This window comes from Bos grunniens, chromosome 11 (genome assembly GCF_055505025.1).
Source record: "Bos grunniens cultivar Pamir isolate PY7600 chromosome 11, Bosgru_T2T1.0, whole genome shotgun sequence".
NCBI lineage: Eukaryota > Metazoa > Chordata > Mammalia > Artiodactyla > Bovidae > Bos > Bos grunniens.
This window is the reverse complement of record NC_141175.1, coordinates 34,598,389-34,612,455: the sequence shown is the minus strand read 5'-3', so window position 1 is coordinate 34,612,455 and position 14,067 is coordinate 34,598,389. Positions and strand designations below refer to the sequence as shown.

At 42.8% G+C, this 14,067-nt stretch overlaps 1 protein-coding gene across 2 annotated transcripts in view; it reads right to left on the bottom strand.

Moving 5' to 3' along the window:
• SELENOI (selenoprotein I) overlaps positions 1-3,888 on the bottom strand; it is a 41,222-nt gene extending 37,334 nt beyond the window's left edge. Inside the window, exon 1 of one of the 2 annotated variants that reach the window (XR_015136551.1) lies at positions 3,627-3,837. Coding sequence is in view for 1 of the 2 variants with exons in the window: in XM_086325936.1 (XP_086182062.1) it covers positions 3,627-3,683 (57 nt within the window). In the remaining variant the exon portion in view is untranslated. Of the gene's footprint in view, positions 1-3,626 lie in introns of both variants that reach the window. The other variant, XM_086325936.1, reaches the window with a different exon arrangement.
• Between the last annotated feature and the right edge of the window lie 10,179 nt (positions 3,889-14,067).

Below are 14,067 nucleotides of genomic sequence, written 5' to 3'. Positions count from 1 at the left end.
GGTCATGTGCACCAAGAGAGCTGTAGGATTCGCCCTCCCAGAGCTCATATCCCAACAAAGAGGGTGGACACTCAACAAATTATGCAACTGTTTAATAAGGCTGGGGAGACATAACAAGGAACACAAGTGTTAAGAGAGCATGTAACACTGAATTCATCCCATGCTTCCTTCTGCCCTCAAAATCAACTGCCTTAACACTTTCTTACTACTGAAACCTAATTACTACTCTACGTGTGCACCCCTTTCAGGAGTTATTCTGAATAACGGCCAGGTTTTCAACTGTAGCTCTCAGATGTACCTCTGGGGAAGATAAATTAAACTGGTTCAAAAGTAATTCTTCCACCAGCTGCTTTGATAATATAAATTTTTCTCTACATCTCTTTGCTTTAATATACAGAGTCACGTCAAGGAATAAAAATCTCTCTTTTGAGTGTTTTGAGTCTTCACCCATTTATGGGATGATCTTCTTCAAAAGCTGTTTTAATTCAATAAGCATTTACAAAAAGCCCACATAATGGAATATGTGATCTTCAGGAAGAAAAGGTCTCCAGGTATAATTTACATTCCAGGAAAACAGACCACACAGATTTTTTTGCCCTCTGGAGTCATATTTTTTAATATGAACACAGTACTGAGTAAAGAACCTTCTGCTAGAAGAAGTTTATAAATTTGTGCCATGCAATCCCCACACCCACTTTTTTAAAGTAAGTCTCATTATAACTAAAAGAAGATCAACAAATTATGTTTTAGTGAACACTGGATGTTTGCTAAATTGACCTTTGCTTTCCAGAATGACAGGAAATCTGCTGTCGGGGACAGGAAGTGAGTCAGATAACAGAAGGGGGAAAAATAGGAATGGAAAAATCACACTAAAATTTCCTATAAACTAGGAAATATAAATCTAGGAAAGACTGCTTATTTAAAAGAAAAAAAAATTAGATTCCCTATCACAGACACTGTTGCAAATAAAAGTTATTTGGTTGGCACTTACCAGAAAGCCAGATTCTAGAATGGAAGAAAAAAATTTTTATGTCAATATTTACAGTGCAAAAGAGATAACGAAAGGGGAAAACTAGAGGTATCTGGGCTAATAATCTTCTTCAGTGAAAGCCTCGCACTGGGTTAAATTTCGACTTAAAATTTTCAGACAAGTCAGCATCTCAGTTCAAAATAGTATGACATAATATTGCTCAAAAGCAGAGGAATGCACTATGTCCCTTACAGTTATTCCAGTTTGACAAGATCCACTGTGATTTTTCTGTTACTCATTCCACAAATGTTTACTGGATGCCTATGCACAGAAGTAATGGGGAGACACCTAAAGAACTAATCTCATAGAGGAGCAGAGGGTGCTATAAGAGCATACTTGAGAGGTATGAGATATTTAAGGAATGCTTCTCTGAGGAAGTAACATTCAAATTAAGAAGTGAAGATGAGAGACTTCCCTGGTGGTCCAGTGGTTAGGATTGCAATGCAGTGGTTAGGCTGCAATGCAGGGGATGAGGGACCAGAGCCCTCAGTTACCACATGCTGAGGAGCAACTAAGCCCTGAAACTGGAGATCCTACACACCACAACTAAGACCCAATGCAGCCAAATAAATGAATAAATAAATGTTTTTTTAAAAGATGTGAAGATAAACATAAATGGCGAGCTACATTCCTGGCAGACATAGCATTACTTGAAGATCTGAAAAAAAGGAAATGGGAGAGATGGCAACTGATGCTGGCAAGAATAGAGAGAGCCATGACATGAAGCTGATGACACAGACAAGGGCCAGATCATAGAGCCTTGCAGATCATGTTCTAGATTTGAGGACTTCATTCCGAGAGCAAAGAGAAGACAGTGGAGGATTATAAGCAAAGGAGTGATGTGACCAGATACACACTTTTTTAAAAAGATCATTATGAAGCAGAGAAAAAGGACTGGAAGGGCAAAAGTGGATGTTAGTAAGCAATCAAATCAAGCAGTATTTAACTGTAACCCAAAGTAGAAAATAAATATTCATGAACTCATATGCATATAAGTAAATCACTGAATAAATATACATTGGGGAGAAACGATAACTCTTCCATGCAGAAGTCCAAATAAAATTACATCAATATTCTGCCCTCAAGGAGGTGAAGTATAACTCTCCACCCCTTAAATGAGGTCTGGATAGCCCCTTTCTTCCAAAGAGATTAACTTTACAAGGAGAAACCTGACAAACACTACCTCAGCAAGGGAATCAAAGTCACCAACAGTGATTAAGTCGCGATGATGACATGTACTCTTAGGACAATGAGAAAGGCACTTCAACACCATAATCCTGTCTAATCATGAGAAAAACATCAGACAAATCCCCGTTGAGGGGCATTCTACAAAATGCCTGACTGGAACACCTCAAAACTATCAAGGTTATCAAAAACAAGACTAAGAAACCATCATAGCCAAGAGGAGGCAACTAAATGACAACTAAATGTTATGGATTATGGATGAGAGCCCAGAACAGAAAAAGAACATTGGGTGAAAACTAAGTATGAACTTCAGTTAATAACACTGTGTAAGTATCAGTTCATTTTAATTGTGACAAATGTACCATAAGATGTTAATAACTGGGAAAATCGGATGTGGGGTATATGGGAACTCTGTACTACTGTTACAATTTTTCTGCAAATCTGTTCTAAAAACCATTCTAAAATTAAAAGATTAAAGTATATGTGGGGAGAGTGGTAGTGGGGCCATCTTTCTCGTTTAGGCTAAAATGACGGAACTTACAGGACCTGGTGATTCACCGGGCTCGTGGGTGGGGTAAAGTAATCAGTAGTGAAAGCGGCACAGGTAGCAAGGATGAAAGGTTACTGCCCAGATTTCGGGCTTGGACGACTGACTGGAGTCATTCGCTCATTAAGGAAGCAGTGGAGAAGAACGTTACTTGAAGGAAAGATAACGACCAGAAGGTCCTGGAGGCCCATTATGTACCAGGCGCTTTCCAATGCTCATTTTGCAAGGTAAAAACTAGTATTTAGCCCAACGCCAAATAAATTAGATTTGGGTATCAGATCCGGTATCAGGTTTACATGAGCTCCAAAGCCCGCGCTCTTTTCACTACACAGTTCCAGGTTCTGCCCGTGCACATGTACCGGCACTGGCCGCCCAGGCGCCTCTTTTCTGGGAGTGGAAGCGGGTGCATCTGCAGTACGGCCCCAGTAGTCACTCCCCTTCCCCGGGCCTCATCTGCCAAGAGATTCTCTCCATCGCCGAAATTGAATGCAAGAGAGGCGGGTAAAAGCTTCATTAAAATAAAGACAGGACACCACAGAAGAGAACTGCATCACCTCTCAAGGAACTAAAAATAATAATAACGAAGTAAAGAAGCCAAGGGAATTCTCCCGCTCCACTCTCGTGGAGCGGTCCCCTAAGGAAAAAGCAATCCCCCGGGAGGGGGCCGAATCGGAGCGGCGGGCCTAGGATGCTCCCATGCTCCCCGACCCCAAATCCCCAGCATTCGGCAGGACCCCCGGAGAAAGTGCCGCCAGTGTGCCCGGAGCCACGCGGCACAAGGTGACACAAACCACGCCGGCCTCTCAGGCGCCTAGGAGAGGCCGGGACCAGCAGGGCAAGGGGCGTCCGCGGGGCCCGCGCTACCTTGTACTTATCAAAGCCAGCCAGCTGCTCCGGGCTCACGTATTCGTAACTTGCCATGACGACCCGAACACGAGCGCCCAGTCGGCAGCGACTCTCCACGACGAGATAGGAAACCAGGAGCACTACACCGGCTGGGCAGGACTGGGAGGACCCGGGAGGGCAAAGAAGCTACAAGAGCCACGCTCCGCCCACCGCGCACGCGTACCCGCCCCCGCCACTTCCGCCGCCTCTCAGCGCGCAAGCGCAATCCTCACTTCTCCCCGCCCACCGAGGGAGGGGCGCTAGCAAGCTCACGCGGGGGCCCCCCCCTCACCGTCTCAACCAATCAACATGGACCTGGGACCACTAAGTCCCACCTTCTAGGCCTCCTCGTCGCTTTATTCGCTAACGTCAAAATTGGTGAGTTGAGGTAAGGCAAGAGGGGAGGTGAAAGGTAATTTCCCAGGAGGCCTTGCTCTTCGTCCCTGGGAAATGCAGGTGGTATGGTGGCGTCTGTGCGTGGGTAGAGATTTGCGGGTACAGTTTTAGTCTCGGGGGACAAGGTAGAATGGTTGTGTGCGAATCAGTTCAGGAGTTCCTCAGAAAAGAGGACTTAGTCCTCCTAAGTCGTAAAGTAAAAGCAGAAAAAGCATCTGTGCCCAGCCCGCTTCCAGCTCGTAGCGCGGTATGCGGCACGCAGTGACTTAATGACTGTGACTTGCTGTAGAGAAGCCGGTGAGAGCTGTTTGCAGTTGGTAAAGGGGCGTGAAAGGGCGTTGGAGACAAGCCCCTTGGGTCAGCGTTGTTTGTGAATTTTGAGCACAAACTCCGCTCTATTCCAAATGATAGTGTCTTCCAAGCAGAGGCGTTGGCCTCTGAGTCTCTTGTTTAGCCGCGAAGTCGCGTCCCACAATTTTTGCAACCCCGTGGACTGTAGCTCGCCAGGCCCCTCTGTGCGTGGGATTTCCCAGGCAAGGATACCGGAGCAGGTTACTGTTTCCTTCTCCAGGGGATCTTCCAGACCAGGGACTGACCCCGAGTCTCTTGCATTGCGGGCTTCCCAGGTGGCGCTAGTGGTAAAGAACTAGCCTGCCAATGCTGATAGACATAAGAGACACGATTTCGATTCCTGGGCCTGGAGAATCCCAGGGACAGAGTAGCCAAGAGTCGGACAAGACTGAAGCGACTTGGCAGGCACGCCCGCATTGCAGCCAGATTCTTTACCACTGAGCCACTTGGGGATCCTTAAATGCGTTTGCAAGAAGTTAGTTTATATAACTGAAACCAATTGTAGAAAAAAATTAGATCAATAGCTAGTGTGTATCAGTCTAGTAAATAATAGTAGTAGTTGACTGTGCTATTATTAATAGCATAATTATTAATTATCCTTCCATGTGGATCCATGTGGATCCTTACATAGCTTATCACCAACCTCTGTCACAACACTGAGACGGAAGACACTTTCCCCACTTTGCAGGCTAGGAAACCAAAATTCAGATGACCTAACCTGCCCAGGATCACTTAATTACACAGCTTGGAAATGGTCGACTCAACAAGCAATGTGGTCTTTGGTATGGAAAACCTTCACCTAAGGGAATCTCTCAATCTCTCTGGGACTCTGAAGCAAGGACAATTATTTTGAGATCTCATGTTCTTTACATTCATTCATTCAACAAATACTCATTGAGGACTCATATATATCAAGTATAAGTATTTTATTGTTTCTGCATATGTCTTACCTTCTAGACTTTAAGATTCTTATGAAGTAATAGATGTAAAACTATCATCATACTTGGTGCATGGTACATGATCAATAAAATTGGTTGTTCTTCCTCACTTGCCCTAAGGGGAGGAATTATATCTTAATAAAACCTAGTTTTCCACATGTCCCATAGACTTTTGTCATTGAGTCACTGAGTCGTGTCTGACTGCGACCTGGTGGGCTCTAACTCACCAGGCTCCTCTGTCCATGGCATTTTCCAGGCAAGAATACTGGAATGGGTTGCCGTTTCCTTCTCTAGGGGATCTTTCCAGACCAGAGATCGAACCCATGTCTCCTGGCGTTGGCAGGCAGACCCTTTATCACTGAGCTACCAGGGAAGTCCCATAGCCTAGCAGCCTGCAAATAATACATGATCAATACATTTTGTTCCATGAATGAGCAAAGATCTCTGATATGCTGTGAAGTGCCCAGCTTTGAGAAGTACATTGGAAATGTGAATCTTCCTTTAAGAAGGAAATTGGCATAATTTTCATAATGAAAATTATGAAACCACCTCCTTGGACGTACAAGTATTTTCCTTCTGCCAGTAGGGTATTTAAATTCCCTCTGTGTACTGATAAGAAAACTGAATCAGGGTTTTAGACCATCAGACTGAAGCTATTCTCCCAAGTAATACACTACAGATTTCCACTGTTCTGTTTCTTTTAATCCATATGAAGAGGAAAAAAACCTTGTTATTAAATTATTTTTAACAAAAGACCTGTGCTTACCCATCTGAGATTTAAACTTCATACTTTGAAAGATATTTAATTGTGAAAAACCATAAAATGTGACTAGAGTACATGAACCTAATAGTTAATAAACTGTACTTATTGTAAACCCCTTCAGATGTAAGCAAACTCAAAGTAACATTTCTAATTTTGTAAAATTTTTCCTAACTCTGATATTTTCTTCAAAAGTGATGTTTTAAAAAGAGCAGATTTTAATTTTGTGAAAGCAGCTTCAATTTGCGGCCTCTCTTCTGCAGAAGGAGGGGCTTCCCTGGTGGTTAAGTGGTAAAGAATCCACCTGCAGTGCAGGAGACTCGGGTTTGATCCCTTGGTCCAGAAGATCCCCTGGAGAAGGAAACAGGAACTCATTCCAGTATTCTTGCCTGGGAAATCCCATGGACAGAGGAGCTTGGCATAGCCTACAGTCCATGGTGTTGCAGAGAGTCAGACATGACTTAGCAAATAAACAACAACAACAAACAACATCTGCAGAATGCTATAACAAATCAGAATCCGTTATGAGTCAGTCTGAGAATTTCTAAACTGAAACACAACACAGAACTTTGTTTATACTTTGACACGTTGCATACTGGCTTTGTGATCCTAGACAACTTAATTACCTAACCGTGTTCTCTTTTGTTAAAGAGCAGGCATTAAATGAAATCTTTAAGATACTGTTCATCTCTGAAATCTGATTAAATTATCTCATTTAACTTCTCTAAGATGAAATCAACTGATCTGTGAAGTGATCATGATGCTTGTCCTATCTTTTACACTTATTACATAAGAGCATGTCATAAGCCTGTTAAATTAAGCCCATACAAATTTAGAAAGACAGTAACAACGACCCTAAATGCAAGACAGCAAAAGAATCATAGATGTAAAGAACAGACTTTTGGACTATGTAGGAGAAGGTGAGGGTGAGACAATATGAGAGAATAGCATTGAAACGTACACTCCAGTTCAGTCGCTCAGTCGTGTCCGACTCTTTGTGACCCCATGAATCACAGCACGCCAGGCCTCCCTGTCCATCACCAACTCCCGGAGTTCACCCAGACTCACGTCCATTGAGTCAGTGATGCCATCCAGCCATCTCATCCTCTGTCGTCCCCTTCTCCTCCTGCCCCCAATCCCTCCCAGCATCAGAGTCTTTTCCAATTGAGTCAACTCTTCGCATGAGGTGGCCAAAGTACTGGAGTTTCAGCTTTAGCAAAACGTACATTACCATATGTAAAATAGATGACCGGTGCAAGTTCAATGCGTGAAGCAGGGCACTCAAAGCTGGTGCTCTGGGACAACCCAGAGGGACTGGTTGGGGAGGTAGGTGGGAGGGGGGTTCAGGATGGGGGGGACACCTGTACACCCGTGGCTGATTCATGTCGATGTATGACGAAAACCACAATATTGTAATTAGCCTACAATTAAAAATATATATGTTGAGTTATATCTGAGTGGAAAAAGAAATTAAACCCATACAAATGTAAGGTATATATGGTAAGTATAAGCCCATATAAATATAAGGTATTATTTTTCAAAACCCCACGAATCCTAGGCCTGGGTGAGTTTTACTAGGCACTCTCACCTGAAAAGAAAACATCGTCAGGTAAACAAATTTGCCTTTGCAAGTAAATCACCTTCCTGTCTCCTCTTTCTTGAATTCCAGATCAGGGTGCATTTATCCCTAAGCCTGCCCAGGGCTGGCAGGGACCACTTCACATTGGCCTGGCTATTTACTCCTTTGTATACCCCATGCTGTCTCTTCCTTCTGCATCATAGTATGGAGCATAATTTGGCACTGCCTGCTTCTCTTGTCTGCTTCCTCATCTGTTGAAGTTTATCTGTGCTATATCTCAAGGTCAGGCTTTTTGCCTTTCAGTATGATAATCATAAAAGAGACCTATGCTAGAAACAGTGTCATCACCTTTGTAATATAACCTCGGGATAAAAAGTAGTATACTTCCTACAATTCCTGTTTTACTTAGTTTGAAGTAAGATGGTGTCAAATATATGGAGATATCTAGAAAATTGGAATAAGTTAAGGACTAATATAGGGCTTCTCGTGGCTCAGCTGGTAAAGAGTTCGCCTGCAATGCGGGAGACCTGGGTTCAATCCCTGGTTTGGGAAGATCCTCTGGAGAAGAAAAAAGCTACCCACTCCAGTATTCTGGCCTGGAGAATTCCATGGACTGTATAGTCCATGGGGTCGCAAAGAGTCAAGACACAGCTTAGTAACTTTCACTTTCAAGGACTAATATAGTTAATACCTCTGATATAAGTTATTCAAGCCATAAAAATGGGGAAGTTTTCCCAAGGAAGCTTATATAAAGATACTGATTCAGTTTTAATTTTTAAAACAATAATAAAGCCTTATACTAAAGCAGTTTGACCTCTCACTCGATCATCCTAACAACCCTGCACCATAGCCAGATAGCTGATCTAATTGTACAAAATGGAACAACAGAAGAATTACATATCTAGTCCAAAAGTTTATGGCAAAGCTGACACAAGAGCACAGGTCATCAAACTTCTAGTTGAATAACTTTCTACTACACCCTGCTTCTACAAGTTACCATGGTAAGATGTTAAAAAAAAATCACAAGTTGACTTTTAATCAAGTCTAGAGGGGGAAAAAACTAGGACAGAACTGAACAGAGTCATTAAGTTGCTTGTTGTTTGTTAAAGATGAAATTCCTTACCTAGGGTAAACCTTCTCAGGTTAGGTTATGGCTGCTGGGTTTTGGCTGTTTTTTATATTTTTAAAGCATAATCCTACTAGGTAAGAATATATTGAGAACTCTATTTGAGTGAGTCATCAAATAACTTTATTACAGAAAAGGGCAGTGTGATATACTGAGTTTCAGCAGAAACAAATGCTGCCTTGTACCTTCTACTGCCCATGTCACTGGAGGAGGGTGGTTTCTCCATGATTCTGTGACTTGTCCCACTGGTTTTCTGGCCATTTTTTGTGCTCTTAACCTTTGAACGCCAACTCAGTGGTGTCAGTAGTCATTCAAAACCAAAAGAAGCAGTGTAAAGATTCAGAGGAACTTAGAGGCCCAAGTTTTGAAGATGAATAAATGAACATGACTGTTAAATAAAAAGAATAATTTTTAAAAACTGACCTCAGCAAAGTTTTACACTGGGCAAAGTCTTATTGTCAGCATTCTTTGAAGTGTTGGTAGTGACCCAACATCTGTATTTTCTGAGCAGAGAGAGAATTGATACCTGTGCTACACACCCATCCTCCTCCCCATTGTTATTATACCAAAATGGAAGCAGAACTCTAGGTGTATCAAGTACACGTCATTCGGATGGCTAGCCTAGTGGCATCACCCCGTCATGCCTCTCTCCTTATTCCTTTTTGCCTCATCTAATGTCAGGTCAGCAAATATAACCAAACATAACCACTATTCTTCTTATTTTTCTTTCTCAAATTTGAACATACAGCCATGCAAGGGACTTCATTGGCTGTATGTTGGGTGGGGATCAATTTTGTCTTCATGAAACTTTGAAATCATTGGAGTTCAGGTGGATAGTTATTTAGTTTGCATGGAAGAGAAAGGTGCTAGGGGGAAAAAAAAGACACTAATTGGAGAAAGTGAGTAGGCAAGTTTGCTATAATCCATTTTCCTGTAAGAATTCTCAAAAACCTGGGGCAGGGGTTGAGGTAATAGTTGCCAACATAGATACCTACTACAGTAAGGCTTTGAGGTTGTTGCTGAAATCCCATGGCGTGTAGCCTGCTTGACCAGAAGTCTAGCAAAAGTTAGGAAGCAAGACATACAGATATGAGACAATGTATAAAAGTAGCAACTTCATTATCTCTTCATGTATCCTAGTTGAACATTCAGTTCAGTTCAGTCGCTCAGTTGTGTCCAACTCTTTGCGACCCCATGAACTGCAGCACACCAGGCCTTCCCATCCATTACCAACTCCTGGAGTCCACCCAAACCCATGTCCACTCAGTCGATGATGCCATTCAACCATCTCATCCTCTGTCATCCCCTTCTCCTTCTGCCCTCAATCTTTTCTAGCATCAGGGTCTTTTCAAATGAGTCAGTTCTTTGCATCAGGTGGCCAAAGTACTGGAGTTTCAGCTTCAACATCAGTCCTTCCAATGAACACCCAGGACTCATCTCCTTTAGGATGGACTGGTTGGATCTCCTTGCAGTCCAAGGGACTCTCAAGAGTCTTCTCCAACACCACAGTTCAAAAGCATCAATTCTTTAGCACTCAGCTTTCTTCACAGTCCAACTCTCACATCCATACATGACCAATGGAAAAACCACAGCCTTGACTAGACGGACCTTTATTGGCACAGTAATGTCTCTGCTTTTCAATATGCTGTCTAGGTTGGTCATAACTTTGCTTCCAAGGAGTAAGTGTCTTTTAATTTCATGGCTGCAATCAACATCTGCAGTGATTTTGGAGCCCAAAAAAGTAAAGTCAGCCACTGTTTCCCCACCTATTTGCCATGAAGTAATGGGACCAGATGCCATGATCTTAGTTTTCTGAATGTTGAGCTTTAAGCCAACTTTTTCACTCTCCTCTTTCACTTTCATCAAGAGGCTGTTTAGTTCTTCTTCACTTTCTGCCATAAGGGTGGCGTCATCTGCATATCTGAGGTTATTGATATTTCTCCTGGCAATCTTGATTCCAGCTTGTTCTTCCTCCAGCCCAGCATTTCTCATGATGTACTCTGAATATAAGTTAAATAAGCAAGGTGACAATGTACAGCCTTGATGTACTCCTTTTCCTATTTGGAACCAGTCTGTTGTTCCATGTCCAGTTCTAACTGTTGCTTCCTGACCTACATACAGGTTTCTCAAGAGGCAGATCAGGTGGTCTGGTATTCCCATCTCTTGAAGAATTTTCCACAGTTTCTTGTGATCCACACAGTCAAAGGCTTTGGCATAGTCAATAAAGCAGAAGTAGATGTTTTTCTGGAACTCTCTTGCTTTTTCCATGATCCAGCGGATGTTGGCAATTTGATCTCTGGTTCCTCTGCCTTTTCTAAAACCAGATTGAACATCTGGAAGTTCATGGTTCACATATTGCTGAAGCCTGGCTTGGAGAATTTTGAGCATTACTTTACTAGCGTGTGAGATGAGTGCAATTGTGTGGTAGTTTGAGCATTCTTTGGCATTGCCTTTCTTTGGGATTGGAATGAAAACTGACCCTTTCCAGTCCTGTGGCCACTGCTGAGTTTTCCAAATTTGCTGGCATATTGAGTGCAGCACTTTCACAACATCATCTTTCAAGATTTGAAATAGCTCCACTGGAATTCCATCACCTCCACTAGCTTTGTTTGTAGTGATGCTTTTAAGGCCCACTTGACTTCACATTCCAGGATGTCTGGCTCTAAGTGAGTGATCACACCATCGTGATTATCTGGGTCATGAAGATCTTTCTTGTACAGTTCTTCTGTGTATTCTTGCCACCCCTTCTTAATATCTTCTGCTTCTGTTAGGTCCCTACCATTTCTGTCCTTTACTGAGCCCATCTTTGCGTGAAATATTCCCTTGGTATCTCTAATTTTCTTGAAGAGATCTCTAGTCTTTCCTGTACACCGAATCTAGATACCATGTCATACCTTGGAGATACAAAATTGGATAAAACATGGACCCCAGTCAAGGAGTATGTTATTTCTACATTCTGTGAATGGCTGGTTTTATCATATTTCCTGGCTCTTCACAGATGCTGTCTTTTTTCCTTTCTCCTTATTCTTCTCTTTCTGACCCAGCCCCCTCCTCCCAACACACACACATGCATAGACACACACACAACACACACTCTCAGTCTCCCGGGAATACAGGAGTTTTCATAAATGCTCAACCACTTCAGACTGTACTTTGTAAAATTTCTATTCCTTTTCTCATGCCTGGCAAAATCCATCTCAGTCCTCAAGATTCACCTGGAATTTCATTTCTTCCTTCCAGCCTACTTCCACTGCCCCTAATTGAAGACAGTTCTGTTCCTCTTGTATAGCTACAGTGTCCTGTGCATACATCTCCCTTCATACTTACATGTTATGAAATTATCTATTTTCTCCTTATCTGTCTTAACTGGACTATAATGCCTGGCACGTAAGGACCACATCTGTAAACACCTGAACCTAGCATAAATGCCAAGTACTGAATAAGCCCTCAGCAAGCTTTGTTTGGGGCTTACTAGGTGGCGCTAGTGATACAGAACCCACCTGCCAATGTAGGAGACATAAGAGACAGGATCCCTGGGTCGGGAAGAGCCTCTGGAGGAGGGCATGGCAATCCGTTCCATAGTCTTGCCTGGAGAATCCCATGGACAGAGGAGCCTGGTGGGCTAGGGTGGCAAAGAGTCAGACACTGAAGTGACTTAGCATGCATGTGTCAACTACTGAAGCCCACTCACCCTAGAGCCTGTGCTCTGTAACAGGAGAAGCCTCCACGATAAGAAGCCTGCACACCACAACTAGTGAGCAGCCCCCATTTGCTGCGACTAGGAAAGCCCAAAGGCAACAATGAAGACCCAGCACAGCCAAAGAGAAATTTTAAAAGAAATTTTTAAAGGCAAAGTAGATTATTGGTGTTATACTAAAAAGAAAAGCACAAAATAACACAGATAATTTTTACAACCATAGGAAAGACAAAGGAATATCATGAACTGGTCTTTTTAATTAATGGGCTTTTTATCATCTTAGGTAAAGTTGTTTCAAATTTTGTACTGATAAAGGCATAGCTGCCAGGACATTATAGCAAATTGTACAAAGATAAACCTGTATAACTATAAAGTTCTAAAATATAACATAAAACTATAAAGTCCTTCTATTTTATAAAGTAGGAGGCAACAGATCATTGTGTTAATAGGGTGGTTATTAAGGATAACCTGTGTTTTGTTGGGGGACTTTCCTGTAGCTCAAGTGGTAAAGAATCTGCCTGCAATGCAGAAGACCCAGGTTTGATCCCTGGGTCAGGAAGATCCTCTGAAGAAGGGACTGGCAATCCACTCCAGTGTTCTTGCCTGGAGAACCCCATGGACTGAGGAGCCTGGTGAGCTACACGCCTTGGGGTCCCAAAGAGTCGGACAAGACTGTGTTTCATTGGTTGGGGGATGATCATAAGGATTTGATGTCAGTTCAGTTTAGTTCAGTCGCTCAGTCATGTCCAACTCTTTGCGACCCCATGAACCGCAACACGCCAGGCCTCCCTGTCCATCACCAACTCCCGGAGTCTACCCAAACCCATCCATGTCCATTGAGTTGGTGATGCCATCCAACCTCCTCATCCTCTGTTGTCCCCTTCTCCTCCTGCCCTCAATCCTTCCCAGCATCAGGGTCTTTTAAAATGAGTCAGCTCTTTGCATCAGGTGGCCAAAGTATTGGAGTTTCAGCTTAACATCAGTCCTTCCAATGAACACCCAGGACTCATCTCCTTTGGGATGGACTGGTTGGATCTCCTTGAAGTCCAAGGGACTATCAAGAGTCTTCTCCAACACCACAGTTCAAAAGCATCAATTCTTCAGTGCTCAGCTTTCTTTATAGTCAAATTCTCACATCCATACATGACCACTGGAAAAACCATAGCCTTGACTAGATGGACTTTTGTTCACAAAGTAATGTCTCTGCTTTTCAATATGCTGTCTAGGTTGGTCATAACTTTCCTTCCAAGGAGTAAGCGTCTTTTAATTTCATGGCTGCAGTCACCATCTGCAGTGATTTTGGAGCCCAAAAAAGTAAAGTCAGCCACTGTCTCCACTGTTTCCCCATCTATTTCCCATGAAGTGATGGGACCAGATGCCATGATCTTTGTTTTCTGAATGTTGAGCTTTAAGCCAACTTTTTCACTCTCCTCTTTCACTTTCATCAAAAGGCTCTTTAGTTCTTCTTCACTTTCTGCCATAAGGGTGGCGTCATCTGCATATCTGAGGTTATTGATATTTCTCCTGGTAATCTTGATTCCAGCTTGTTCTTCCTCCAGCCCAGCATTTCTCA